This window comes from Macadamia integrifolia, chromosome 12 (genome assembly GCF_013358625.1).
Source record: "Macadamia integrifolia cultivar HAES 741 chromosome 12, SCU_Mint_v3, whole genome shotgun sequence".
NCBI lineage: Eukaryota > Viridiplantae > Streptophyta > Magnoliopsida > Proteales > Proteaceae > Macadamia > Macadamia integrifolia.
Window position 1 is genome coordinate 9,137,420 of NC_056568.1, and position 26,450 is coordinate 9,163,869.

Genomic DNA, 26,450 nt, shown 5'->3' on the forward strand with positions numbered 1-26,450 from the left:
AGCCCTCCCTACAAAAGGTGTTAGCGTCTATTTTGTTCTTGGGTCATCATCTGTAGAGATTTGAGCCGTCCTTGCAAATGATGTTGGCAAACACATGTCTTGGCTTTCCTAGGCTAGGTCTCCATGGAGTAGTCTCGGGGTTTGGTCTTAGGTCCCTCAGAACCTAGGATCGAGCGTCGTGGTCTTGGTTTTCCCAGGCTAGGTCTCCACAGACTAGTCTAGGGGTTTGGTCTTAGGCTTCTCGGACCATAGGACCGATTTGTCTTTTGATTGGGCCACCTAGGGCCAATGTAATAGATTTGGGTTGAATTGAGGCTACCTGGAGCCAATGTAATGGGTTTGGGTCGCTTTAGGCCAATCTAATGGGTTTTTTCAAAATAATTGATTTTTAATTTCTTGAAATTTGAACCGAATCTTGAATTATAAAATTTGAAATTTGAACTCCGAGATTTGAATTTCTCTTGAATTTGATTCTCAGTATGGGAGATGACTCTATCCATGATAGTCAAGTTGGCCATCGTGCATGATCATGATGTCAATCAACCAAGGATCTCATGGGACAATCGTCGAGCTTTCCAAATATGGGTGAAGGTTCTCCATATACCAATGGGGTTGTAGATTCTTTATGGGGCCGCCAGTGTTATGGGGCCACAAAGGCTGAGGTCTTCTTGTAGAAAGAGTGGTCCCCATTCATTTGACTCATTATGACTTACTGTTCAGTGAGATTTTTTTTTACTGAGTTTTTTGGGCTTTTCTTGTTTTTTATCCTTAGTCATGTCTGGGAGAGGGAGGAAGAGGAGCCATGGGGGTCGGGTCTTAAGAGGCATGTTCATCCAGGCTCAGGGAGCAGAGGAGCCTGCCTTTTGGTACACAGGGCATACACTCTAAGGCACGCAAGGGCACATATTCAACTCTACGTGGGATATGTGGGTAAGTCCTCTACTTTTTTGCTTGTGTCATTTTATTTCTTTTATTACTATTATTTTTACTAGAAATTTGTCTTTTATTTAGGTGCCCCTAGAGGCGGTTTCCCAAACCTTAGGAGGTATGGGTACCCCAACAGGGTCTGGGATTGGTTCGATGTGCTCCCTGTAGGGATGAGACGCAAGATCAACAACACTTGCTTGCGTTGCTTAGTCCAATTGGAGACCAAGAACCTAAACTCGGGGCTAATGAAGGCCCTGATCGAGTGATGGTGTCCAAGTACACATTCCTTCCACCTCCCTATTGGTGAGATGACAATCATACCCCTCTGCTTCTATGCCTTGACAGGGGTCCCTTTTGGTAGTTGACCCATTACTATGTCCAAGTCCTTGGAGCTAGATAACTTCTTTGCTTTGACTAGGATTAGGATGGCCCAGAACATGATCCAGTTGGCAAACATTCCAGACCAATTGTGGACTGCTTTGCAACTTCCCAGGGCTTCCTAAATCCCATTGAGACTTTCCAGTGCTTTCACTCTTTCCTCCTCTATGCTGTGGGGCAATGTTTGTTTAGCAACTTTTGCAGTGATGTGGACATTTGCCTGGCACAGGTTTTCCAAAACATCGAGGAGATTGACCACATTGATTGGGGTGAAGCAGCTTATGCTTACCTCCTGTAGACCCTGGATCACTTGTCATATGGGGACCACGGTATCTACGGTGTGGGCTACATCATCTAAGTATCTTCCTCTATTCGTATGTTTTTCCTCTTCCTAACTGTGCATCTTTTGCTAACCTGCCACTCAATTTTATGGAATAGCCTTGGATTTATGAGCACTTGATGTTCATATGCCCGGATCTCCACAGTCCCCATGAGCTTTTCTTCCCAGCGTGCAAGAGATGGGGGAAAAATGAGTTTCGAAGGGATAATCTGCCCTTCCGAGCTGATCCACTGCCCTTTTCTCTTTTGAATGGCCTCATGATGATGAGTTTTATTTTATTCTTCTGGTTTCTCTATTCACTTTTTTTTTGAAATGTTAATCATATGCTTTATGCAGGTGGACTGAAAGCATTTCCAGCAGATCAAGTTCCTTGATAAGGACAAGTTGGAGCAAGCCACATCTCTAACTAGGTGGAGGGTCTTATTCTAGGGGTATGAGGGTAAAACTTGGTACCTAGGGGAGTGTTTCACTATCCAGTGGTCAGATTTAGATCAACATGTCATCCTCTGTCTTCCTCCTCCTACCATGCACCATTCAGAGGACATTCCTGAGGGTGAGGCCAAGTAGGTTTCTGAGGGAGTATGGGACAATGACTTTTTGGACCTGACCGCAGATTATGACCCCTTCCTGGACACAAAGACAGTCTGTGTTCCCGTGACCTCTGAGGGTCCCGTGGTGTGTACCTTCTCCCCTTCTCTGAGATACTAGGGTCTTTTCTATTCTCACTTCCTTGATTATGATTGCAGTGGAGGACTTAGGGAATAGTTCCCTCTTCCTGGTCAGTCATAGTTAGCCACTGCTGGTTCTTCTACCATAGAGTCATTGTCCACCGAGGGTAGGCCAGTCCACAACATGGCCACTATTCCTTTCCCAGGGTTCCCTTCTTGGACCTATCCTAACGTGGCCTACCCGTTTGCTCCTAGGATGTTACTAAGGAACTTGGACTGGGATGTTTCTATTGGCCTTCCAATTCAATATGACTGCGTAAGGGTTTTTTTTTTTTTTACTAATATAATTCTTCTCAAGTCTCCCTGGAGGTGTATGTATGATTCTTTTCCTTTGCCTACTTTATTTTTATTGTTACCATTCTAACCTCCTTTTTTACTTCTTAGGATGCACAACTCAAGTCTCAGGCAGATCGGATTATTGACTTCAAGAAACAGCTGCTGTTACTGCAACTGAAGTACGATTTTGTAATCATAGGTGACATAATGGTTCTAGTGGATGGCCTTGATAAGGCTCATGATGAGGCTGGCACAGATCATGGTGGATCCCACCCTTAGAGTTCTTCCCTTTTTCCTTAATTTTCTTGTCATTCCTGCATGACAAACACATGTTTTTCTTCTTTCTTTTTCCCCCTTTTATCTTGTTATTTTTTCACTTTTTATTTATTTTGTATGCCATTTTTGGAAATTTTATTGATGGAGACTTGCTCTTAAGGATCGCAACCCTGGTGCTTCCATGTTGATGTCTAATGTCCATCTTCTAAAATATTGCATCCAAGGAGCCCATGGTTGTGGAGCCCTGCTCCCTAAACCCAGTTTATTGACCGGTTGATTCGGTTTGGTTTTACAAGGTCTAAATCGGATAGGGTTGACGTAGGTACGCTATGGTGCATGACAGCAAGAGTGACGTCAAATGCAGGGTGGTCGAATAAGATTGAGCCGGTACTAGATATGATTCCAACACCAAAGTTGTGCCCTTGCACGTATCACAAAGCCATATACAATTAGGAAAGGTATGAGATCTTATTGGATGATGAGAATTTAGTCCACAACAAGTGGCAAGAGTTAGATATGCGTTAAGATTTCATTTCCCACCAAAGTATATCCAGCTTGGCCTTATTTTGGCCAACTGGTGGGTGGTCACTGGTAGGTGCGAGACCCACCAGTGTGACCCACCTGTAAGGAAACATGGGTCCCAGTAAGCCCAACTTGGGTGAGCACGTGTATTTTGGATTCCGTGTAGTAATGAAGTCATGTGTGTTCGGTAATGTCGGCTATATCATCTAGAGTCGTGGTTTAATGTGTTTTGGACCATAAAGGGACAAAACCAAACAAGCCTTAGAAGATATTTACTAACCAAGGTATAAATAGCATTTATGTCTCTCTCTCTCTCTCCCATTTATAATTTCAGCAAGTTTGGTGAGATGAGTAAAGAAAAGGGAGAAAAGAGGAAGAAGAAGGGAAGGAAGAGGGAAGAAGGTTCCCCCCTTGGTTTCCGAAGCCGCATCTTACCTTTTTGTTGTCGGAATAGTGTCCGGTGCCTTGAGATCTACATTTTGAGATAAGTAATGCCATAAACTCTTGGAATGTGATGAAACCCTTTTGTGTATGGTCAAATCAAAAAGATAATGGAATCCTTGTGTGATTTCTTTGAAGGTTTGAGGAAGGGAAACTAAGATTTGGAGGTATTGAGGTGACATTTTGAGTTAGAAAGAGGATCTTAATTTTTGGGGTTTCCTTTGCCAAGGTATGATTTCATTCCCTAAAACCTTGATGTTAACATAGATCCATGGAATACTCAAGTAGATGAAGCATAAAATGTGTGAAAAATGAAGTTGGAACTACCCCCCTTAGGTTCCCAAGAGGAGGAATGAAGAAGGGAAGAAGAATAAAAAAACCCGTAGAACACTTGTGGGTACCACCGGCAGGTAGTTAGACCCACCAATGTGACCCTCCAGTCTTACCTGGGCATCTAGATCAACAGGAGAGTAAGATCGGTGGGTACCAGACCCATCGGTCTGGGCAGACTACTGGTCTGGGTAGGTACTGGCGGGTGCTAGACCCACTGGTATGACCCACCGGTCTGGGAAGACTGGACATGTGGGTTCACCTACCAGCCTGTATGACCCATCTGTAGCCCAAATGAGCTTCGATGGAACTCAAACTTACTGATAACCTTCTTCACGCTATTAAATGCATCATTACCATATCTTACGTCTTTTTATAATTCTGAAATAGATGTATTCAAAATTCTTATCTATGTTAGGTTTGAGACATTCATCTTCACTCTAGATCTTACCCATACCACGAGTGTATTTTTTCCTATAATAATAGATAAGTGGAGAGACGACTTTGATCTTATTTTGAGAGTGATTTTCACATCTTATTCATTTATATAATATCTTGACATTACGAATGCCATTCTCATGCATATGCTTGATTGTTGTTGGATGCATTTAGAAATGAACATGTGGTATCTTTAGATTTCCAATTATTTGTTACTTATTGTGAATTCTTGAGCATGGATTTATTCATGGATGGATTATGATGAGAATTTGGCGAACATATATGGGATTCCTAGAATAGATGCCGTAGTTGGCTTAAAAATGAATGCATTGGTACACCATGGAATGGGACGCAAAAGTACTATGTAGTCATACTATCTCATATAGGAGCATGGGGTTAGGATTTTACATTCCCTCGTGCTACGACCCTTCTCAACAGGGGTTTATGTGTTGGGTTATCATTAGGGGAAACACCGGTCATAGACTGCTGTGGCGGTTAGAAGTATGTCTGGCGAATCATTAGGACAGTCGGCAACTTTGGTGATATATTCAGAGGGCCAATCGTACTGTTTTTATTTTTTGCTGTGGTTCGGCCACGATTTACATTTCTGTTGTGGTTCAGCCATGATTTACTTTTTTGAGTGCTCACAGTTGGCCTTCTCCGACAATTCTATGGGTGTATCATTGGATGGAGAACACATCTCGTACCCTGGGCATACGCTCACTGTGGTTGTGAGTAGCACATAACCTATGACCTAATAATGTTGCTTAGGTGAAATAGGATTAAAATGAATCTCATGCATATAGTACCATTTGAATTGCAATTGTTTGTGTGAGTCTTTTTTTCTATTTACTAAGCTACTGAGCTAACCCCTCATGCACACATCTTTTGAGATGATTTTGTAGGATATTCCGTAGAGGAACCCATATCGGGGTCGACCAATAAACCTCTAGTGGGGGATTGGTGGGTCCCAGAAGGAATTGACCACGGAGACAGATGCCCGTGCAAGAACTGTTTTGCAGGGCAACAATGGCAGATTTCTAATTGTAGTTCTCCTTTTTTATTCTTTTGGTATACTCCCCTTTTATATTCTCGATAATTAAATTATTATTTCTTGTGTAAATATCATCCCTACGGGCCTACATGTAAATATACTATGTATAATAATTTGGATATCAAGAGTATATGGGGATTTACAGGTATTTATATACCACATGACTTTCGTTGAATTACATTATTATATTCCATGTTACTTTTGACTTGTTGTGCTGTGGTTACTCTATCAGATGATCCTAGTGGTTTTCAGTTACCCAGAGAGAACCCAGTCACCTGTCCGGCTCTATGTGAACGGGGTGTGACAATTGCCTTTCCTAAAATCATTATAAATAGGGGATAATTTCTCGAGGTATTGATCATTAATTACTGATTCTACCAAGCTCTACCACTGTTGCATCACTTTATGTTTTTTCCTTTTTTTTTTTTAAGAAATTACAAAAAAAGAAGTGGTCAAGGAGGGTAATGAACTGGCCTTGACATTAGGGGCTAAATGGCAATCTTTGGAGAGGTTCAATTCTAGATAATGATTGGAAGGCTGATGGGTGGATGACAGATACCCAAGGATAAAAAATGCTAAGTGTAATTTTTGGGGAAACGAACCATGATGACCTCTTTGGCACCCTGATCATTAATTAGGAATTTTCCATTGCCCTGAGGTTATTGAGATTGCACTTGCACATGTCAAGGTGCCTACATATCTCTTTTGAAGGAATGAGGTCTAGAGTAGTTCAGATTGTACACCCTTTTTAGACATAATGTCTCTTAAGTTGATCCATGTTGACCAATCCAGGTACTTCCTCGCCATTAAGGTCCATGAGTCTCACAGCCTTACTTGGTAGGATTTCCTTGACAGTGAAGGGGCCACTCCAGTTTGGCCTAAACTTTCCCCTTGGGTCATGAATGGGAGCCCTCTATTCTCGAAGAACCAATTTACATTTTTCTATGTCGAGGATCTTATAGAAGTTTGATATGCCCATAAGGCAAGTGGCAACTTGTCTACCCAATCTTTGTGAGTTTCAGCCATTTTCTAGAGGATGACCTTGATGTTCTTGTTCACTGCTTGCACTGCCCCGTTGGTTTATGGCCTATAGGTGGTAGAGCGATGCCTCTTTGATGTCGAACTTTGTACAGATTTTTTCAGCCTTGCCCCAAAAATGGGATCCTTGATCTGATATCAACTCTTGTGGCACTCCATATCAGGAAATGATATTTTCATGGATAACTTGTGCCACCTTGGCAGATATGAGGATTGTATATGACTGAGTTTCTAACCATTTGGTGAAGTAATCAATGGCCACTAGGATGAATTCATGCCCGTTGGATGCTTGGGGGTTGATCTTTCCTATAACATCAATGTCCAAATAGAAAACAACCAAGGTGAACTAAGTGAGTGCAATTCTATTGTTGGGATATGTATGATGTTGGCGAATATTTGGCATTTAAGGCATTTCTTGACAAAATTTGCACAGTCTACTTTCATTGTGTTCCAGTAGTATCCTAGTCTAAGAATCTTCTTGGCTAGCATCTTGGCAAGCATATAAGGCCCACAAAGTCCTTGGTAAATTTCCTCCATGATTGTTCTTGCTTGATCTTCATCAACACACAACAATTGTATCCCATTATAAGACCTCTTGTATAATAAGTCCCCTTGGAGAATGAAATGGGTGGCATATCTCCTTAGGAATTTCTTTTCCCCATTTGTAGCTTCGAATGGATATTTCCTTTCCCTAATGAAGTCCATTGTGTGAGCAAACTAGGGCCATCCATCTATGCTAAGAGAATTCATTGTATTCTAATAAATAAGCTTGCTCCTGTGTTCTACTAGGAAGGGTCAAATTCGGGCCATGGGATTGCATTCTACCATAGAAGCCAAGGTTGCCAGGGCGTCGGCAAACCATTATTATTCCTTTGGAGATATTCAAAGGATATCTTATCAAAGTGTTCAATCACTTACTCGAAGTGCTCTTGGTAAGGCTTCAATTTCTCATCTCTGGTCTTCCACTTCCCTTGCATTTGATAGATGACAATGGCTGAATCTCTATATACCTTGATCCTCTTCACCCCAATGGTTAGAGCTACTTCCAACCCCAATGCACAGGCTTCATATTTAGTAATGTTGTTGGTACAAGGGAAGTCAAGACGGAATGAAGAAGGCAAATAAAGACCATCTCGAGTGGTAAGTAATACTCCCACACAGCATCCCTTCTAGTTGGATGCTCCATCAAAGTGTAATTGCCACTCATCGGTTGTATCTTCTTCTTCAACTGCTGTGATTTCTTCATCTGGAAAGGCATTGTCCAAAATTCTTCCATCCACTATGGGGTGAGTAGCCAAATGATTGGCTATAGCTTGCCCCTTAATAGACTTCTGGGAAACATAGGTGATGTCGAACTCTAATAGTAATAGTAACCATCGAACCATCCTTTCGGTGAGAGCTGGTTTCTCAAAGAGGTACTTGATTGGATCCATCTTTGAGGACAACCGTATTGGATATGCCACCATGTAGTGTCGTAGCCTTTTTGTTACCCATATCAATGTGGCACAAGTTCTTTCCAAAGACGTGTATCACGTTTCATATTCCAAGAATTTTTTCTGAGTTAGTATATGGCATGCTCTGCCCCCTTCTCTGTTTTCTTTTGTGCCAGTAGGGAGCCTATTGAAAATTCCCCAACCGATAAGTATAACAAAAGTGGTTCACCCTCCATCGGAAGTCTTAATACTGGTGCGTTCATGAGATATCCTTTTATTTTATCAAAAGCTTGTCGACACTGGTCATTCCATTCTGTTGGTTGATCCTTCTTCAGCAGCTTGAAGATTGGTTCATAAATCATAGTCAGCTGAGCTATGAACCTGCTGATGTACTGAATATGACCCAAAAATCCCCGGATCTCCTTCTTAGTGTGAGGTGTGGGCATTTCTTGGATTGCCTAGATTTTGACGGGGTCAACCTCGTTGCCTCTTTCACTTACCAAGAATCTTAACAATTTCCCTACTATTGCCCCAAATGCACATTTATGAGGATTCAACTTCAGTTGATACTTCTTGATCTTTTTGAAGAAATTCTTTAGTGCTAGGACATGCCCCTGTCGATCTACTGACTTTACTATCATGTCATCTACGTAGACTTCCACCTCTTTGTGCATCATGTCATGTAGGATGGTTATAGCTGCTCTTTGATAAGTTGCCCCATCATTCTTTAATCTAAAGGGCATCACCTTGTAGCAATAAGTTCCCCATAGAGTGGTGAAATTTGTCTTTTCACGGTCATCTAGGTGCATGCTCACTTGATTGTATCCTAAGAATCCATCCATAAATGATAGCACAGCATGCCCTGTTGTGTTATCGACTAGCAAATCAATATGAGGCAGTGGAAAATCATCTTTTGGGCTCACTTTGTTGAGATCCCAGAAACCGACACACATACGCACCCTTCCATCTTTCTTAGGAGCCAACACTATGTTTGCCAACCATTGGAGGTACTTCACTACTTGTAGAAACTCTGCATTCCATTGTTTCATAACTTCTTCTCTAATCTTCTCACTCCATTCTAGACAAATTCTTTTTAGCTTCTACTTGATTGGCTTTGCACCAGGGTAGGTTGGTAGATAGTGTTGTACAATGGTGAGATCTATCCCAAGCATATCCTCCTATGACCAGGAAAAGACTTCTATGAATTCCTTCAGAAGACTAATCATTTTTTCTACTTCTTGATCATCTAGGGTAGCGTCAATTTTTACCTCTCGAGGGCATTGGTCGGTTCCCAAATTAATGACCCGGATATCCTCATGGATGGGTTGGCTTCTTTTTCTTGCATTGTTTTATTAAGTTATGATATTTATTAAGATCATTATCAGAGAAAGGAGGTAAGTCGTACTCGGAATTAGAAATTTCATTAACGAAAGAAAGAGTTTCAGACGTACACAGACTTTGGACTTTCCTCAGAAGGGAAAACAGACACATATTCATAAATAGAGGATTTTAAAATAGACTCGATGACTGGCTCATCGACTGACTTGATGCTTTTATTAGTGGTATCCAGGTTGGTTGACTCAGTAGCATGAGTAAACTTAAAGTTTTCTCCCATGCTTGTCTAGTTCAGGAGTGGCTCTTTGGCTTGATGAATGAGCAGATGAGGTAACGACCCCTCCTCTTTTTCCAAGGTTATCATGGCTATATCCTCAATGCTGTTGTGGTTACCTACTTCTTCCTTAGGCTGCTTATGTATAAAGACAAATTGATTGGTCTCATGTTCCTTGAACCCGAACTTCCTGAGAGGTGACAAACAATGCAGGCTGCTTAATCCTCTCTCGATGAAATCTAGTCTTTCCAACCTTTTATGCAAAACCATTCCGACCCCTTGGTCACATCCTTGACTTTTGGCATGGATTCTTCGGTGATAATTGAACCTGGTGTAGTGCATATACACCATCATTCTTCGTGCCCTTCTCTCCTTGGCATGCACACTCCTTCCTTAGAAAGGCCTTGGTTTGAGCTCATGAAATTCCTGCACATGCGCTACTCGCAAGAAGTGACAAATATGGTTCTTCAAATCAGTAGGGAGATGCAAGGACTAAATAGTTCTCACTTTTTCTTCCCATTTTCTTTTCAAGAGGACTCGAAAGCTTGGTGTTTCCTTAGGTCGAATTGACATTGCAGGATTATCAGAGGAGAACTCATCTTTAACCAATGCCACTTCTGACATTCCAGTGATGTAGATTTATCTATTGCCTTCCTGAATCCACAGTTTCTCCAGCTCATAAGTAACCCAATTGAACTCATCTTGGAAGAAGACATCAAATCCCAGTTGCATTTTGGCGACAGTCTCTTCAAACCATGGTTCAACATTGCCATAGAAGGGAAAGCTTTCTCCTTCTTTTACGAAGTACCCATTGAGAGTGGGGTAGTAAGACGCAACTATCTTTCTAGTCATCCTTAGTACCTTCTACCCCTTTCTTGTACTATTGTTGTCCGATCCAGGAGGTTGAGGAACATATCCCATACCACTTTTTCCTTCTCTCATAACTAAGGTTGATGCCTTTGAGATGCCCTGGTGATATTTTCCCAATCCCATTATGGGGAAATACTACATGTTCTTCATCATTCGACTAATCGGGGGACTCTAAATGGCTTCATAGTGGGCTGGAATATTTTCCTCAGGGGCTCCTTTGGTGAGGATCGCATAGGTTCCTTCTATCTCAAACCCGCTAAGCTGGACTTTATTGTCCTCTACTTCCCCTTTTTCAATGTTAGCCAAAGTATTGACCACCTCGGGATCCCTTGTAATAGTGATAAATTTTCCTTCCTATATGAATTTCACTTTTTGATGGAGATTGGATGATACCGCCTTTTCTTGATGCCACCATGGCCTTCCTAGAAGCATGTTAAAGGATGTAGGTATCTCAATGATCTGAAAGTCGACGTTGAACCTTACAGGCCCAATCAACACCTCCGTGGCTCGTATCATCTAGTTGGACGGCCTCATATCCTCCATATTGATACCGATACTCTTAGCTGACCTCAAGGGTAGGGCATTCAAAGCGGACTCATTGTCAATAAGCACTTATGGGACGATCTTTTCAAAACATTAGACCGTTATATGCAGAGCTCTATTGTGTTGTTCTCCTTTTGCTGGTAACTCTGCTTCTGTGAACATTAGTGATTGAACTATATATGCCACCCCCACTATCTGTGAGAGCTGCACTAGATCGGTCTCAATAGGTACTTGCACATTGGTTAGGGATTTGAAAACAGCCTCCTGATGTGAGGGAGAGGCCATCAACAATCCCCAAATAGAAATGTTGGCCTGTGCCTTCTTGAGTTGGGCCAAAATGGGGTTTTTGACTTCCTTCTTTGAGTTGCTCGACCCGGCTTCATTGGTTTTTAGTTGCTCTACCACTAAGGACTTCCCCTTGTAGTCTTTCCCGCTTTGGGTTCCCATTATACTCGGAGGCTTTTTCACAACAATTTATGTAAGATATTGATCCTCATCATCACTATCTGTTATTGTGATGACTCCAACCATGGGATCATTCTCTTCTTTAGATTCTCCTTCTCGACTGGGAGTAGGAAGCCGAGGTCCCCCACAGAATGTCAAGGGCTCTAGCTCGCACTTTCTTAGCTGAGTTAGAAAGATGCTGGAATCCTGCATCCAATACCTCTTCTCCTATTTCTTCAAGGTCCATTGTCTTATTATAATAACGTTCACTGATGGCAACCTCGCCTAACATCTTGCTCGTTTCAACCAAATGTTGCACCATTTCACCCAACCATCTATAGATATCGACTATTTGTTCTTCAAGCTCAGCTACAGAATTTACATCGCATTCAAAAAGTAATTTCGGATCCTCATCATTATCTACATCAATTGTGGAATCATCTTCTACTATTGAAAGTGCCGAATAAATAGTATCTGTTGGATGATCATTGGGTCATCCCCCCTATGGCATATATTGAGTATGCCTTTGGGTCGTTAGGTACATAGTATCCAGACTCATCATCTTCATCATTGCTCCAGGCTTTAAAGTCATCACTGTCATCTAAGTTCTCATCCTCATCATCATCATCTTCTTCACTGATTTCTCCCTCATTGGGCTCTTTATCAGATTCTTTGTTGCCATCAAATTCCCTTGTATCCAAACGCTTATAGTATTCAAAACATATAGATTGGAAAATCTCCATAGGATCAAACTTTGTTTCTTTGGCTTGGATTTTAACCATACCAAACTCATCATCTTCTGTGTCACTCCCTATGTGGAGTAGAAAGATACGCTCTTTGACCTATTCATCCACTGCTAAGGCGATTACTGCTTTCATAATGTCATCTGTAACTTCTTTAATTTCCTTAGGAGTTTCCAGAGAGGGGTGTCCAGATCAGGGGTGTAGGGTCTACCTCTTGATCCTCTTCCAAAACATTTACTAATCCTATAGATGAACTCGCTTCCAGAGAATTTGATAGTGTGAGCATGTCCTTCCAATCATATCCACCTATCCACCCTTCTTCTGGATCATTTACCCCTCCCAGGGAATAAGACTGGGTTGGGGATGATAAGGGATACGAAGTGGGATGGTAGGAAGGAGATGTGATATGGGGAAGTAGGATACCCTGATGAAGATAGAGGGTGGTAAGATGATGATGGAGGATAGGAGGTGGGATATTCTGATGAAGATAAAGGGTGATAGGATGATGATGGAGTTCTCGGTCTCTGGTGATATGGTGAGAAAGAGGACAATGGCGAGGGTGGATCATATGAGGCGGTTGATTCTTCCAGTGAAGTTGGTGATGAATGAGGAAATGTGAGTGCTTGGTTTTCATACTCTGACTCTTCTCCTAATGATTCTTCTTTGTTCGGGATCTTCTTGACTTTGGCCCTTCCTCCCATGATTTTCCTGTAAGTGCGAGCATCTAAATGGCCTTTGTGCATCCTTGGCCTGATAAGCTGAGTGGGCTAACCTTCCGTTGACTCTTCTTCCAACATACTAATTGTACCATGATCCAGAAGTGGATTGGTATTGACATTGGGAGGTTATTGGACTTTAACCTCAATGGTTTCATTGTCCACCAAATCCTGGATCGCATGCTGCAGGCTCAAACATCTTTCAGTGGTGTGCCCCTTTTGAATGTGGTAAGCATGGTACTCATAATCCTTATCCCAAGCTGGAGGAGGGTTACTAACTACTCTTGGAGCTATGGTTCCCAACTAGCCTTGCTTCATCAACTTCTCGTATACTGATGTCAAAAGCATTCCCAACTCTGTGAACTGTCTTCTTGGGTGGGGAGCCTTCTGGGGAACATTTGATTATAATACAAATAGCTGGGACTGTGAAGTGTTTTCTGATGACTATTCGACCATGCCTATCACATTGGTCTCAAGGCTCTTACCTCATCCCATCTTGGTACCTTACCTTGAATCTTAAGGCATCCCCTACTACTGAGTGTCTCTCAAGATCTTGTTCTCAACTTTAGTTCCTGTGGTGATCAATGCCTCAAAGGTTTGAAGGTGCTAGTAATGCAAAACATCATAGTAAGGTCTGGAGATATTCTCAATCAACATTTCTACTTTTTCTACTTTTGAGGGCTGATCTATCATTTTGGCAGCCTTTTCTCTAAACCTCATTAAGAAGGTGGTGAACCCCTCCTTGGGTTGCTATCTCAACATTTTAAGTTTCCTTCGCTTTTCATCTACCTCAATGTTGTAAGAGTACTGCTTAGTGAAGGCTTTAACAATGGCTGACCAATTCTGGGTTTATGCTTGCTCTAATTAGGTGAGCCATCTCAATGTGGCTCCCGATAATGTCAACATTGATGCATGCCCTATCTGATCGTCAGCGAGCTGCCATGATCGTGCAATGCTAATAAATACCTTCAAATGGGCCTTAGGATCTCTTGAACCATCAAACCTATCTATCTACCACTTGAATTTTTTGGGAATTATTGCTCCGAAAAAGAAACTCATATCATTAGATCCTATTCCTTGGCCTTCTTGGCCTTTCTCTTGTAGTTTCGGGAGGCTCCATCTGAGCATGTGCTACATCTTCATCCTCTATGATGACTTGTGGTGGAGGAAATCAGTTATAAGCCCCTCGCAGGCCAGTTGGTCTAGTTGGTGAAGCTCCTTGCTGACTAGGATGGGTGAGACTCCCCGCTGGCCGATTGGCCTAGTTGGCTCTGACTCTTCTATGTGAGGGATCGTGTCAACTCTTGGAGGGTTCAATAGGCGCAACACTCATGCCAACCCATGCTTGACTTCAGCCATTTCTACTTTTAGTATCTCTACTAGACGAACCCATGTTGGCTCAGGAGTTTCATTGTTGGGTAGATCGTTATGGACTGATCCATGATCACTAGGAGAAAGACAATTCTAGAGAGATGATGGAGGTGACACTAGACTTAAGCGAGTCAACCGATCACCTTGTCGCGTCCAGACAGACCACGGAGAGTCCTTGAGACATGGAATTGTGCCTGAATCATGAGAGATTTATTTTAGGATTCTTTTATTCCCATTCCCTTATTCATTCGTTTATCAACCAATAATTCATTCAAAGTTAGTCCACTTGATAATAGTGAGTGGATCAGGGTTGATGCCCCTGGTCCACTCAATTTTATTAAGTGGAAAATACACACAAATGGCTTGGACAAAATATTCCTATAGAACGTTCTATGTCGATAAAGTCATGCTTTCCTTAATCTTGCCCACTAGGTGACCTTCCTCCTAGTTTCCTTGGGTCTTTGAATAATTCGGGACTTTGCATGACTTTTGACGCCGGAGTCATATCTACTAAGTTATCCACATATCATTTTTAAGGAGGAAGGACACCTTTTTATCCGAAACCCACATAGGAGAGCATTTCCTTCCAACTAGAATGCGTTGTAGGGAGATTCCTTCCCAAGACCTCAAACAAGTTCTATAAGTTAGCTTGTGGCATTCCTAGCGATATCCATCTATTTCCTACATGATGTGAGTATGCAGTGGATGCAATAGGGCCGAACAGGCTTCCTTGATAGGATCTATATATGCAAGGTACGTGATCCTTTTGATATACCCGAAGGTACGAGATCAAGGAGGTAGCATCCTTGCTCGTTACTTGTGACTACACATGAGGTTAAACAATTGGCCACGGGGGTGGTGGAACCGTGAGTAATTGTGTGCAAAAGTATAATGAGGGGATTACTATTGTTACACCCGTGTCGTAACCCAGTCTAATTTGAACTATTATGATAGGTCTCAGACCAGAGGTGGAAAGTACCACCGAGTTTTGGCTCGTGGCTGCCCATTGCAAAAGGGGGAGAGATGACCCCATATGCTCGTATATTGCTTGCCAATCCAATTGGAGGGGATTCAGACCTTCCAATCCCATACGGTAAGTGATCCAACACCCCACCCCAAGTCCCGGCATGCACCAAAACTTTCAGAAGACCATGAGCATAGCCTAGGGTAACTACCTGTGCAAGACTAATGGTTGGACAACAAGCAGTCAAGACAACAAACTATCTTGACCACCAAAAATAAGCCATCGGAAGCACCTGGGTTTGAATTCGGTTAGCTGAATCCAATGGCCATCTATGCTGCTGAACTAGTTTTGATGCCTGTGGACCCCACCTCCCGCATTGGGAATAGCCCCGGATGAGCACACGCACCCTCCCACACTTTCCCTGTGACTTGTGGTCTTATGAGTCCAAGGAGACGGGTCCACATGTCCCGAATGCTGGATTAACCCAATTGGACAAGAAGGGACCCAACCAAACAGACCCTAAGGACCTAACTTTCTATATAAGTGGAAATGAGGAATCATTTCCTCATTTCTTACTTGTACAAGTCATGGGAGAGGGAAGGAAGAGAAGAGAAAGAAGAAAGAGGGAGAGGAAGGAAGAAGAAGAAGAAAGGGAAGAAGGAGTTGGAGCTCACCTTGGTTCTCATCTACCGCGTCGTTGTCAGAATCCTTACCAGATGTAGGTTCCACTTCTCTTACTACATTCTCTTTCTTCATTTTGACCTAGGATAGTTGTATAAGGGGTGATCATTGACCCGACACCTCTTGGAGATTGGGGAACAATCATTTTACCTCCCTAGTGTGATTGCCGAGCTCAAACCAAGTCTAATGAACTTTGGCAACACTTGTGACCAAATGACCATATAGGGTTTTGATCATTTGATCGATGTATCTCCCAAGTGGCATGATGGAATCAAGATTTCTTTAGCTTAAAATGATGCTAGGACCACCCCCTACAAGCTTTATGAAACAAACCCCAATGATTAGACCCGTGCCAGAAAGCCCCAAAACCCATGGGCAGTTTCTATGTTTCAACCGAAAACATTAGGCCAGGATCCAGTGGCTATTTCTACTAAAGTGTCTGAGCTTTAGGAGCTCTCTGCCAGGGCCACCGGATTCACATCTGATGAACCCGGTGGGTTCTAACCCTGTTTCCGATGATTGAATCCGGTGACACCCTGGATTGTTAAGAATTGATAGTCTTCTACCCTTTGGGGGTAACCCTTGTGAGTTCCTTCCGATGTTTCTAACACGTATTGATGTTCGGTTACCTCTGTGCCTAGGACAGAGATGCGCACGTTCCTCAAGGTCAATAGTGAATTAAACAACCATTCAACACACTCGGAACATAATTTGACAAACACTATTAAGGTGAGGGATGGTTGACTTTTATTTTGGGAATTTTAATTATTATAGAACTGTTTATATTTGTAGGATTTTCATATGATTATTTAAATTGCTTAAATGATGATGATGTTCTATAATATGTTATATTTTGATAGAAATGATATGAGATATATGTTGTGAGACAGAATCTGGTGGGTTGAGGTGGTACCGATACCGTGATTTTCGTATGTGCATTGCATTCATGCATTAATTATGTGCATTAGAATTAGTTGTAGTCACAGATTACACTTTGTGGCTAATGTGTTCCCGGTATCGTGTACTCTGAGACTGCATTTAAAAATGGATAGGTTTTGTGGCCAATGGGAATCCTGGTGTTGCGTAGTCCATACTTAACTGCTATGCATGCTAGATAGGCATATAGTCGTGGATTATACCTTATGGCCGATGTCTTCCTGGTATCGTGTACCCTGGGACTACACTTGGAAATGGACCCGCTTTGTGGCCAATGGTGATACCGGTGTTGCGTGGTCCATACTAACTATATCATTATGAAACACATATAGGATATTGTGGTTAGGTGACATTCCCCATGCTACGTCCCCTTGCCAATAGGGGGTAAGGTGTTGGATAACCCAATGGTGGTATGTTCAAGGAACCTTCGTAGAATGCTACACCCGCGGTATGATGTGATAGTTATAGAAGGTAGGAACTTGTCTGGCATGGCCGATGGTGATACCAGTGTCGTGATTGCCAAGAGGGGGTTATCAGGGGTTTGCTAGGTGACCAATGGTCACATCCTGGGTTCAGCAGGCTTCTAATCATGGCTAGGGGTTGTATCATTGTGTAGTTGATGGAAGTTCTAAGACCAAGGATACAGCCTAATGTGCCGTAGTAGCATTTACCAGACTTAGTTGTACTGTTAGGTGGATTAATAATCAAATGGACTGCATCATTCGCATCATGGACTATGAGTTTAATTTTTGTATTCATGTCATCATGAAATATTATGTATGAATGCTTGTGCTTGATTGTGCAAGAACCCCACCCCTCACTGAGAAAGATGGAAGCTCACCTCACGTATATGCCACGTTTTAGATGATGATGCAGGTACGATCGTGCCTATAGCTTGTGACTCTCTATCCTCCAGATCTGAGTACGAAGTGAGTGACTGGTGGATACCAAAAGCCGAGGAGCATGACTAGGACTGTGCTTGCGACTTCTGTGCATACCGGCACCATGAGATGCTTGGCATATTTTGATTAGTCTGATACAGAACTGGTGAATTCTATATTTTGGGCTTATTACTTTTAAGTTATGGATATTTGTAATTTGAATAACTTGGTTATCTATATATTAAATGTTTCCTCCATTTTAATTATGATATTCTATTATACTCTGATTCCACTACAAATTGGTTGGTTTGTATTGTGAGATTGTAAGGGGGCACACGTCTTACTCACACCACTGGTATTCCTACTGATAAGTTGGGACTACTGGAATTGGGTTGTGACTGTGTGACAACTATTGTCTGATCTCAAAATGTCATGAAGTGTGTGGACCTCCCCGAGGGTGCTGGCACAATTATGAACATCCTCATCATTTAATAGCATCCCACACACCCTTGTACAAGAAGTAGCTATCATTTGCTCTGAGAGTACTCTCCATGGCATGCACTGACCTACCTGAGGGTGCTGGCATGATAGAGAGTCCCTCACTAAATGATTTCACTTTGAGCACGATGTATGATGTGGTTAGCGAATACATTTACAAACATGGGGTTAGCCAGCTCGTTCTCAAACAAGTGTGGTGAAAAAAGTTCTTGCATTTAAAGGTAGCATCTAGTTTTGGAAGCTTGACAGTCCACAGTAGAATCGCCACTGTGAGGGTAGCGGCCAGAGAATCCTTCCTGGCCCTCTCTCCTCTGTCTCTCTCTATATATCTTTCTCTTCCAGATTGGGCCTCTATTGGCCCTGCATCATCGCATCACCGCTCAAAGATACGTGGGAGGCTATTTTGCAGGGCTCCGCTCTTTCTCTTTCTTGAGAGGAGTGGTTCGAAGGTATATCCACCATGGATGATGATGGTCTAATATGGGGGATTGGGATCATACAAAAAGGTTTTGGAGTCACCACCTAGGGTAATAGGCCTAGGACCCGGGGGTGGGCCTGATTCCTTTGGTTTGGTCTAGAGAATAGGGTATGTGTCAATTGTAGAATTGGGAAGGTGCTAGGCACCCAATCTACCCAGTTCAACCGGTCTTCCTTCTAGATGCTTAGAACGAACATTTTGCATAATTATTTTTATAATGCATGCATGGATAAATTATGGCATATATATACACTATAAAAAAATTAATTACATATGTACACTAAAACAGGGTCAATAAAGAGTCTTCATTATGCTAATTCGGGTGAGAGATTATACTGGATCTTAACCCTTGTTTTGGGTCAAGAGGGGTGGGCCCCTGATTGGTGTAGATATAGACTTTCTCGTGAATTCTCCCGGCTTAGGGGAAGGTGGTCTTGACCTCCAACTTCCTTTCTTTAGAGATGGCGACTATGATGATCTTCAGATATTTGGACAGAGCTTCAGCTAGGAAAATGTAATAAAAGGTTGAGATTTTGGCAATATTTCGGCAGAGTTTCAACTAGGGAAGGGCTACTAGGAAGCTAAGGCTTGGGTGGCACTTCGGCTGAGCTTCAGCTAGGGAAGGGCTACTAAGAGACCAAGGCTTGGGAGGCACTTCAAAATTTGACTAGATCATAGGTCTAGTAACTGGCATCCCAGCATGGTTCCCACAAATCTAGCCGTCAAAAGAAAGGCCAAGCAAGGCAAGGGAAGGGGCTAGAGGAGTGCCAACAAGGGCAAGAGGGAGATGGGATTAACTCACCCAAGGGAAGGGGTAGGTATACCAGCCAAGTGTGTTTTTGGGACGTGAATAGTGTGCTATTTTATAGGTTTTTGGATCCTAAGGAGTAATTTTCAGATTTCTACTGAGGAGTTCACGAGGCCACGAGTTCTTCGCTGGGCCTCGAGTCTCATAAGGCCATGGACCATTCACGAGGCCATAGGCAATTTACAGGGCCACAACAGATGATCCTAAATTGAGGGTGCTCTGGGAGTACTATTTTTTGGGGGTGATTGTGGGAGAGCTGATGGTCTGATTTTGACGTATCATACATTGTTGGAATCGTATTTTCAAGCACTATCCATCCATATGGTCACTTTCGACCTGATTCCTTCGTATATGCCATATCATAATTAAACCCTTCTTTTCTCCAATTCTAGGGTTGCTAGGGTTTTGGGGTTTAGGCCACCTTAGTCAATTATCTCTGTAGATTGGAAGTAACTGGTCGTGTCCATGATCTGTGAGCCATCATAGCCAGGGAGGGTGACAAAATTGGATGTCTACAGATGCATTAGAGTTGGATCTAGTACTGCATGGTGACATAATTCCTATTAAGGAATTTCCCATTAGCCAATATACATGTGCAAATAGCATGTTATATTTAAACGTGCATAGGAGGGCCACATGGAAGCATAATTAAGTACATGCATAAATAACAAATAATAAATAATAAGTTATTATTTTTAACCCACACTATACTGTTAATAGAAATAGGGAGGGTGTTCTCCAGAAATAGGGTGAAATCCACTAGAAATATCAGTGGTGCTTCCAGTGAACATCACGGAGGCCCAATTTCCTGAAAAAAATTTCATTGGAAATAGCTACCGGATTCAGCCTAGTGTTTCTAGTGACATTGTTTCTGTTGGACAAAAACATGTTATATATATGGTTGTGGGTCACTTTCTCCTCACAAAACCCTATTGTCTCTTGTGGAGAAGGACAGGAAATGGCCAAGGAAGGTTGGCCCAACCATTTTTTGCCGTTTGCACTTGTTTTCGCGCTCAATCATCACCACCTACATGTTCACGATGAGTTTTCCTTCATTTCTAACCTAAGATTTAAGGGTTTTTCTATCCTCTCATTCACTAACCTAGGTTTTGACCACAAAAACCCTAGGTACTCTTCTCTTTGCAACAATGTCGGGACGCTGAGCTCTCCCCCATCGTGCCACTACACAATAACATGCTTTCCCACCGGAGGAGATGTACGATCATTAATGGTTCCGGTCAGTGGTAGAGCAAGACTGTTGGGACTCCTTTGAAGACAAGAATGTCGACCCAAGCAAGTACATGCATGTGATGAACTTCTTTCAATTCTGTATTCGCCAAAGGTTTGATGCCCTCGGTTGGTACCACATTCTGAAGCCAGATAGGTTGTACTATCCCCAGCTAGTGAAATTTTTTTATTGTGCCCTTTAGTGTGAGAACCATGGCACCAAGAACATGAGGATTACTTTGAGGGTGAAGGGGGTCGACATCTCCTTCAACATGGAAAAGCTAGCAGAGATACTAAGGGTGCCTAATGATGTGGAGTTAGCCTTATGACATCCTAGGACTTTATCCTACGAGTTCCAAAATGCTGATGTCCAGGTGGATATATATTGTATGCTCACCACGAATGCCTTTAGGTTGCACTGCATCGTCAACTGCTATGCTACCCCTATGGTTGTTTGCAGGATTGTTCAGCTGAACATCCTCCCTATTGGTGGGCATTATGATGAGGTGTCCATATTATAAGCTTATGTCACCTACTATTCCTATATGGGGGTTTAACTCAATCTCTGCTATCTCCTCATATGCAATATGGTGGAGAAGGCTAAAGACCGTAGGGCCGGCAATCTCTACTATAGTAAGTTGTTGATCAGAGTCTTCAGCTATTTTGGGGTGAATCTGGAGGAGGAGGAAGGCTTGGGGGTTGATGTAATTGATTTCAACCAGGAGTCTTTGAAAAAGATGACCATTGACCTCACTAAAGTGATTGAGGAGGATGAGGAGGAGGAACAACAACAACCCATGGATGTGGAGGGCAACCAAGAGGGTAACAAGGAGGGTTGACATGTTGGTCAGGATGATGTTGATCCACCTACCCCACCTGCTCCAATGGGTATTTCCACAACCACCCCTAAGGACCATGGGGACTTCTGTGGCATCATCCTCTAGGGGCTCACGAGGATATGAGCTGAATGATGTGATGGCTCAAGTAGATGCCACCAACAATATTCTAAGGAGAATGGACAGCCGCTGTAAAATGTGGACCGAAGTTATTGCCTCATCGATGGTCACGTTCCAGCAGTGGGGCAACAAATGAAGGAAATGGCTCTGTACTTCGGGGTTCCCATGGGACAGATCAATGCACAGGACCAGAACCAGCACAAGGACTAGACAACCCGTCAAGAGTAATAGCCTCAGTGTGCCCCAGTAGTCTTAAGATTTCCCTTTTCATGCTTTCCGGTATAGCCGGCTTTACATTCCTATTGTGATGTTCTAGGTTTATTTTTTGCACTTTTATGTCTTGTCTTCATGTTATTTCAGTGATGAGTCTTTAGGAGTTTAGCTTAGGATTTCCCTACTTTCAGTATTTTATTTGGTAAACTATGTAAATGCTTTGTGTTCAAGTTCCTTATTTAATGAAACAACTTTTACACCTATGCTTATCTACTAACTTGTGCACTAATATAATTAACTATCTTAAAGTTTTTATTTTTTTATCCTAATCCCCAAAATCAAAGGTTTGGGTAGATTGTGAGTTAAGATAGAGCATCTCGCTCTGATACCTAGCTATCACACCCTGCTCCCCATTCTAGGATACTAGAGGTGTGAGTAAGATGCTTACCCGTTTTACATCTCTACCAGGATCTCAAAAGCAGTACCTTAACCATCACAATCATAACACCAAACCATACAAACAAATAGATCAGAATCAGAGTATATAGAAATGTAGACACCTAATTTTGTCACCCTCCCCTGGCAATGATCTTACGGATCGTGGACGCGACCTCTCGCTTTTGATCGATAGAGATGACAACTGACTAAGGTAACCCAACCCAGAAACATTCCACACTCACCCAAGAACCCTAAAAACTCCATGCGAGAGAAAAGAAGGGTCCAATTATGACTTTTCATATACAAAGGAATCCAGTCCAAATCAACCATATAGATGGATAGTACTCGGAATATGATTCCAAGGATATATGATACATCAAAATTGGACCGTCAGATCCCTCACAACCATTCCCAGAAGATAGAGCATGCACCCCCACACCTTGCCATGAGCACCTAAACCCAGCCCCATACGAACAACATGCACCCCCACAGCTTGCCATGAGCATCCAAGCCCTACCCATGCGTGACTCGTACCCCATAAGCCCCTCCTATGCATGCCTCACACCCCATAACCCCTCACTGTGTGCACCCCTGCCTGCATGTCGGTGGCCTCGCCTATATGCAGGTGCCCCCGCCTATGTGCAAGCACCCCTACTCGCATGCTATACGGTCCCGTGCTCACCCGTGCACCCCCACCGTTGACGAGCTCCCTCACTCCAATGATTGGATTTTTGATGAGATTCTCTCTTCACCCGCTTACGTACTTCAAGCCCCCTACTAGTATACCCTACACCGCGACCTCCCATTGGCCAAAAAAGCATTTTTTCACTCTATTGGCCAAAAAATCACTTCTTTCACCCATTGGCCAAGAAAAGCATCTTTTCACCTCATTGGCTAAGAAAACCATATTTTCATCCCATTGGCCAAAAAAATTCATCTTTCACCCCATTGGCCCAAAAATCTACTTTATTACCTTATTGGCTAAGAAAATCTACTTTTTTACCCCATTGGCCAAGGAAATCTCCATTACTACCCCATTGGCCGAAAAAATCTATAAATATCCCCTCCCTTTGGTTTTTCACACTCAAGGCTCCTAGTGAGCACCCTTTGTAGAGAAGCTCTGCTCTCTCTCCGCCTTTGAAGTTCTTCACGTCTTCGAAGCGATCTTCATAAGATTCGAAGTGTTCTTCGGGCCTTCGAAGTTCTTCAATCATCCAAATTTTTCAAGTGAGAATCCATTGTAAGAGAAACTCTATCCTTGTTTCCCCCCCTTTGAGGTTCTTCAAGTCTTCGAAGTGATCTTCATAGATTCGAAGTGTTCTTCAGGCCTTCAAAGTTCTTCAATCATTTGAATTTCATCAAGCCTTAGCATAGCCCTCCCATAGCCTATTCTTAGCAAAAGCTCTGCCAGAGTGCCAACTCATCCTAGCCCTCCCATAGCCTATCCCCAGCAGAAGCTCTACCGGAGTGCCACCTCTTCCTAGCCCTCCCATAGCCTGTCCCCAGTGGAAGCTCTGTCGGAGTGCCTCCCATAGCCTATCCCCAGCGAAAACTCTACCGGAGTGTCTCCCATAGCCTATCCCCAGTGGAAGCTCTGTCGAAGTGCCACCTCATCCAAGCCCTCCAATAGCCTATCCCTTGTGGAAGCTCTGTCGAAGTGCCACCTCAGCCAAAATCCAGAAGTAGCCCATCCCTAGCAAAAGCTCTGCCAAAGTGACACCTCAACCTAAGCCCAGAAGTAGCCTTCCCTAGCTGAAGCTCCGCCAAAATTCAAATTCGAAAGTAACCGTTCCAAGCAGGAACTATGTCTAAATATTTTCATAGTCAGCATCTCTCGAAAAAGGAAGTTGGAGGTCAAGACCATTTTCCCCTGAGCCGGGAGAATCCATAAGAAAGTTCGTGCCAGCATTAATTGGGGGTCCACCCCTCTTGACCCGAAACAGGGGTCAAGCTCAGGTATAATTTCTCACCCAAATTAGCATAATGTAGGCTTTTTATTAACCTTATTCTTGTGTATATAATTAATTAAATTCATTTAATGTATATATGTGCGATAACTTAGCCATGCATGTGGAGTAAGAATAATTATAGAAAATATTCGTTCTCAAGCATCTAGTAGGAAGACTGGTTGAACCGGGTAGATTCGGTGCCTAACACCTTCCTAACTCTACAACCTAAAAAGTACCCTAAATCTTTAGACTAGACTAACTTTCAGGCCCTTTTCCTAGGAATTGGGCCCACCCTCTTAGGCCTATAATCCTAGGTGGCGGCTCCAAACCCCTTTTGTATGATCCCAGTCCCCCATATCGGACCATCATCAAATACTCGTCTCAGTAATGACCTTTACATTTCTACGAAATAGGCCTCCATGTATCTCTGAGCGGTGGTACAGCAGTGCGGGGCTTGCAGGTAAGCACACATGACACACCCCTCCCTAAGAAAGAGAAAGAGAGAAGAGAAGTCCAAATGCAAGTCTTTTTCCCTCCATAAAGGTAAAGGTGTTTTTTCAGCCACAACTCTCATAGTGGCAACTCCATTGAAGGTACATGTCAAGCTTCCGACATTAGATGCTACCATTAAATGCAAGAACATTACTAAATGCTACCATTGAATGCAAGAACATTTTCCAACACATCTATTTGAAAACATATTTGGCTAATCCCATGTTTGTAATTGTATTCACTAACAGCATCATGCATCGTGCTTGAAGTGAAATCATTTGGCGAGGAATTCCCTATCAGGCCCACACCCTCGAGGAGGTTAGTGCATGCCATGTAGAGTACACTGAGAGCAAATGGAAGCCACAACCTATACAAGGGTGTGGGGTATTGTTAAATAGTGAGGATGTTCATAATTGTGCCAGTACCCTCGGGGAGGTCCGTGCACTTTATGACATTCTAAGATCGAATAATAATATTCCCGCATTACACTTTTGCACACAATCACTCATGGTTCCACCACCCCCGTGGCCCGTTGTTTAACCTCGTTTGTAGTCATGAGTAATGAGCAAGGAAGTCACCCCCTTGATCTCATACCTCAAGGTATATCAAAAGGATCATGTACCTTGAGTATGTTGATCCTATCTAGGAAGCCTTGTCGGTCCTATTGCATCCACTGTGTACTCACATCATGTAGGAAATAGATGGAGAATGCTAGGAATGCCACAAGCTGATCTGTAGAACTTGTTTGAGGTCTTGAAAAAGAATCTTCCTATAATGAATTCTAGTCATAAAGAAATGCTCTCCTAAGTGGGTTTCGGATAAAAGGTGTCCTTCCTCCATAGAAATGAGATATGGATGATTTGGTGTATGTGACTCTAGGGTGGTTCCTGTCAAAGTCCCGCGAAATGCCAAATTGTCTAAAATACATGAGGAAACTAGAGGAAGGTCACCTAGTGGGATAAGAATAAGGAAAGCATGACTTTATTGGAGAGAATGTCTTATAGGAATATTCTATTCAAGCCATTTGTATGTACCTCCCACCTATGACATTGAGTGGACTAGGGGCACAGCCCTTAGCCACTCCCTATCATTAAGTGGACTAACTTTGGATGAATCATTGGTTGGTGATTGAGTGAAGGAATGAATAAATGGGTGGGAATGCAAGAATCTTAAACTAAACCACTTTTGGTTTAGGAACAATTCAACACCTCAAGTATTCTCTGCGGTCTGTTTGGATAGTATCACCTCCATCGTCTCTCTGAGACTATCTCCTTCCAAGTGATTGCAATTTAGTTCACATCGATCCACTCAACGCTGAATCACCTGAGCAAGCATGGGTCCACCTAGTACAGATGTTGCAAACAGAAATGTTTAAAGTCAATAATGGATTAGCACAATTATTGGACCTATTATGGAACCCTCCTAGGACTGATCCCAGGGCTGAACCAGCAC

General features: G+C 42.7%; 1 protein-coding gene across 1 annotated transcript in view; it reads right to left on the bottom strand.

Moving 5' to 3' along the window:
- The window catches only part of LOC122058004 (protein PFC0760c-like), a 43,663-nt gene extending 31,273 nt beyond the window's left edge, over window positions 1-12,390 (bottom strand). Inside the window, exon 1 of the mRNA XM_042620377.1 lies at window positions 12,172-12,390. Coding sequence (XP_042476311.1) covers window positions 12,172-12,390 — 219 coding nt within the window. The remainder of the gene's footprint in view (window positions 1-12,171) is intronic.
- Between the last annotated feature and the right edge of the window lie 14,060 nt (window positions 12,391-26,450).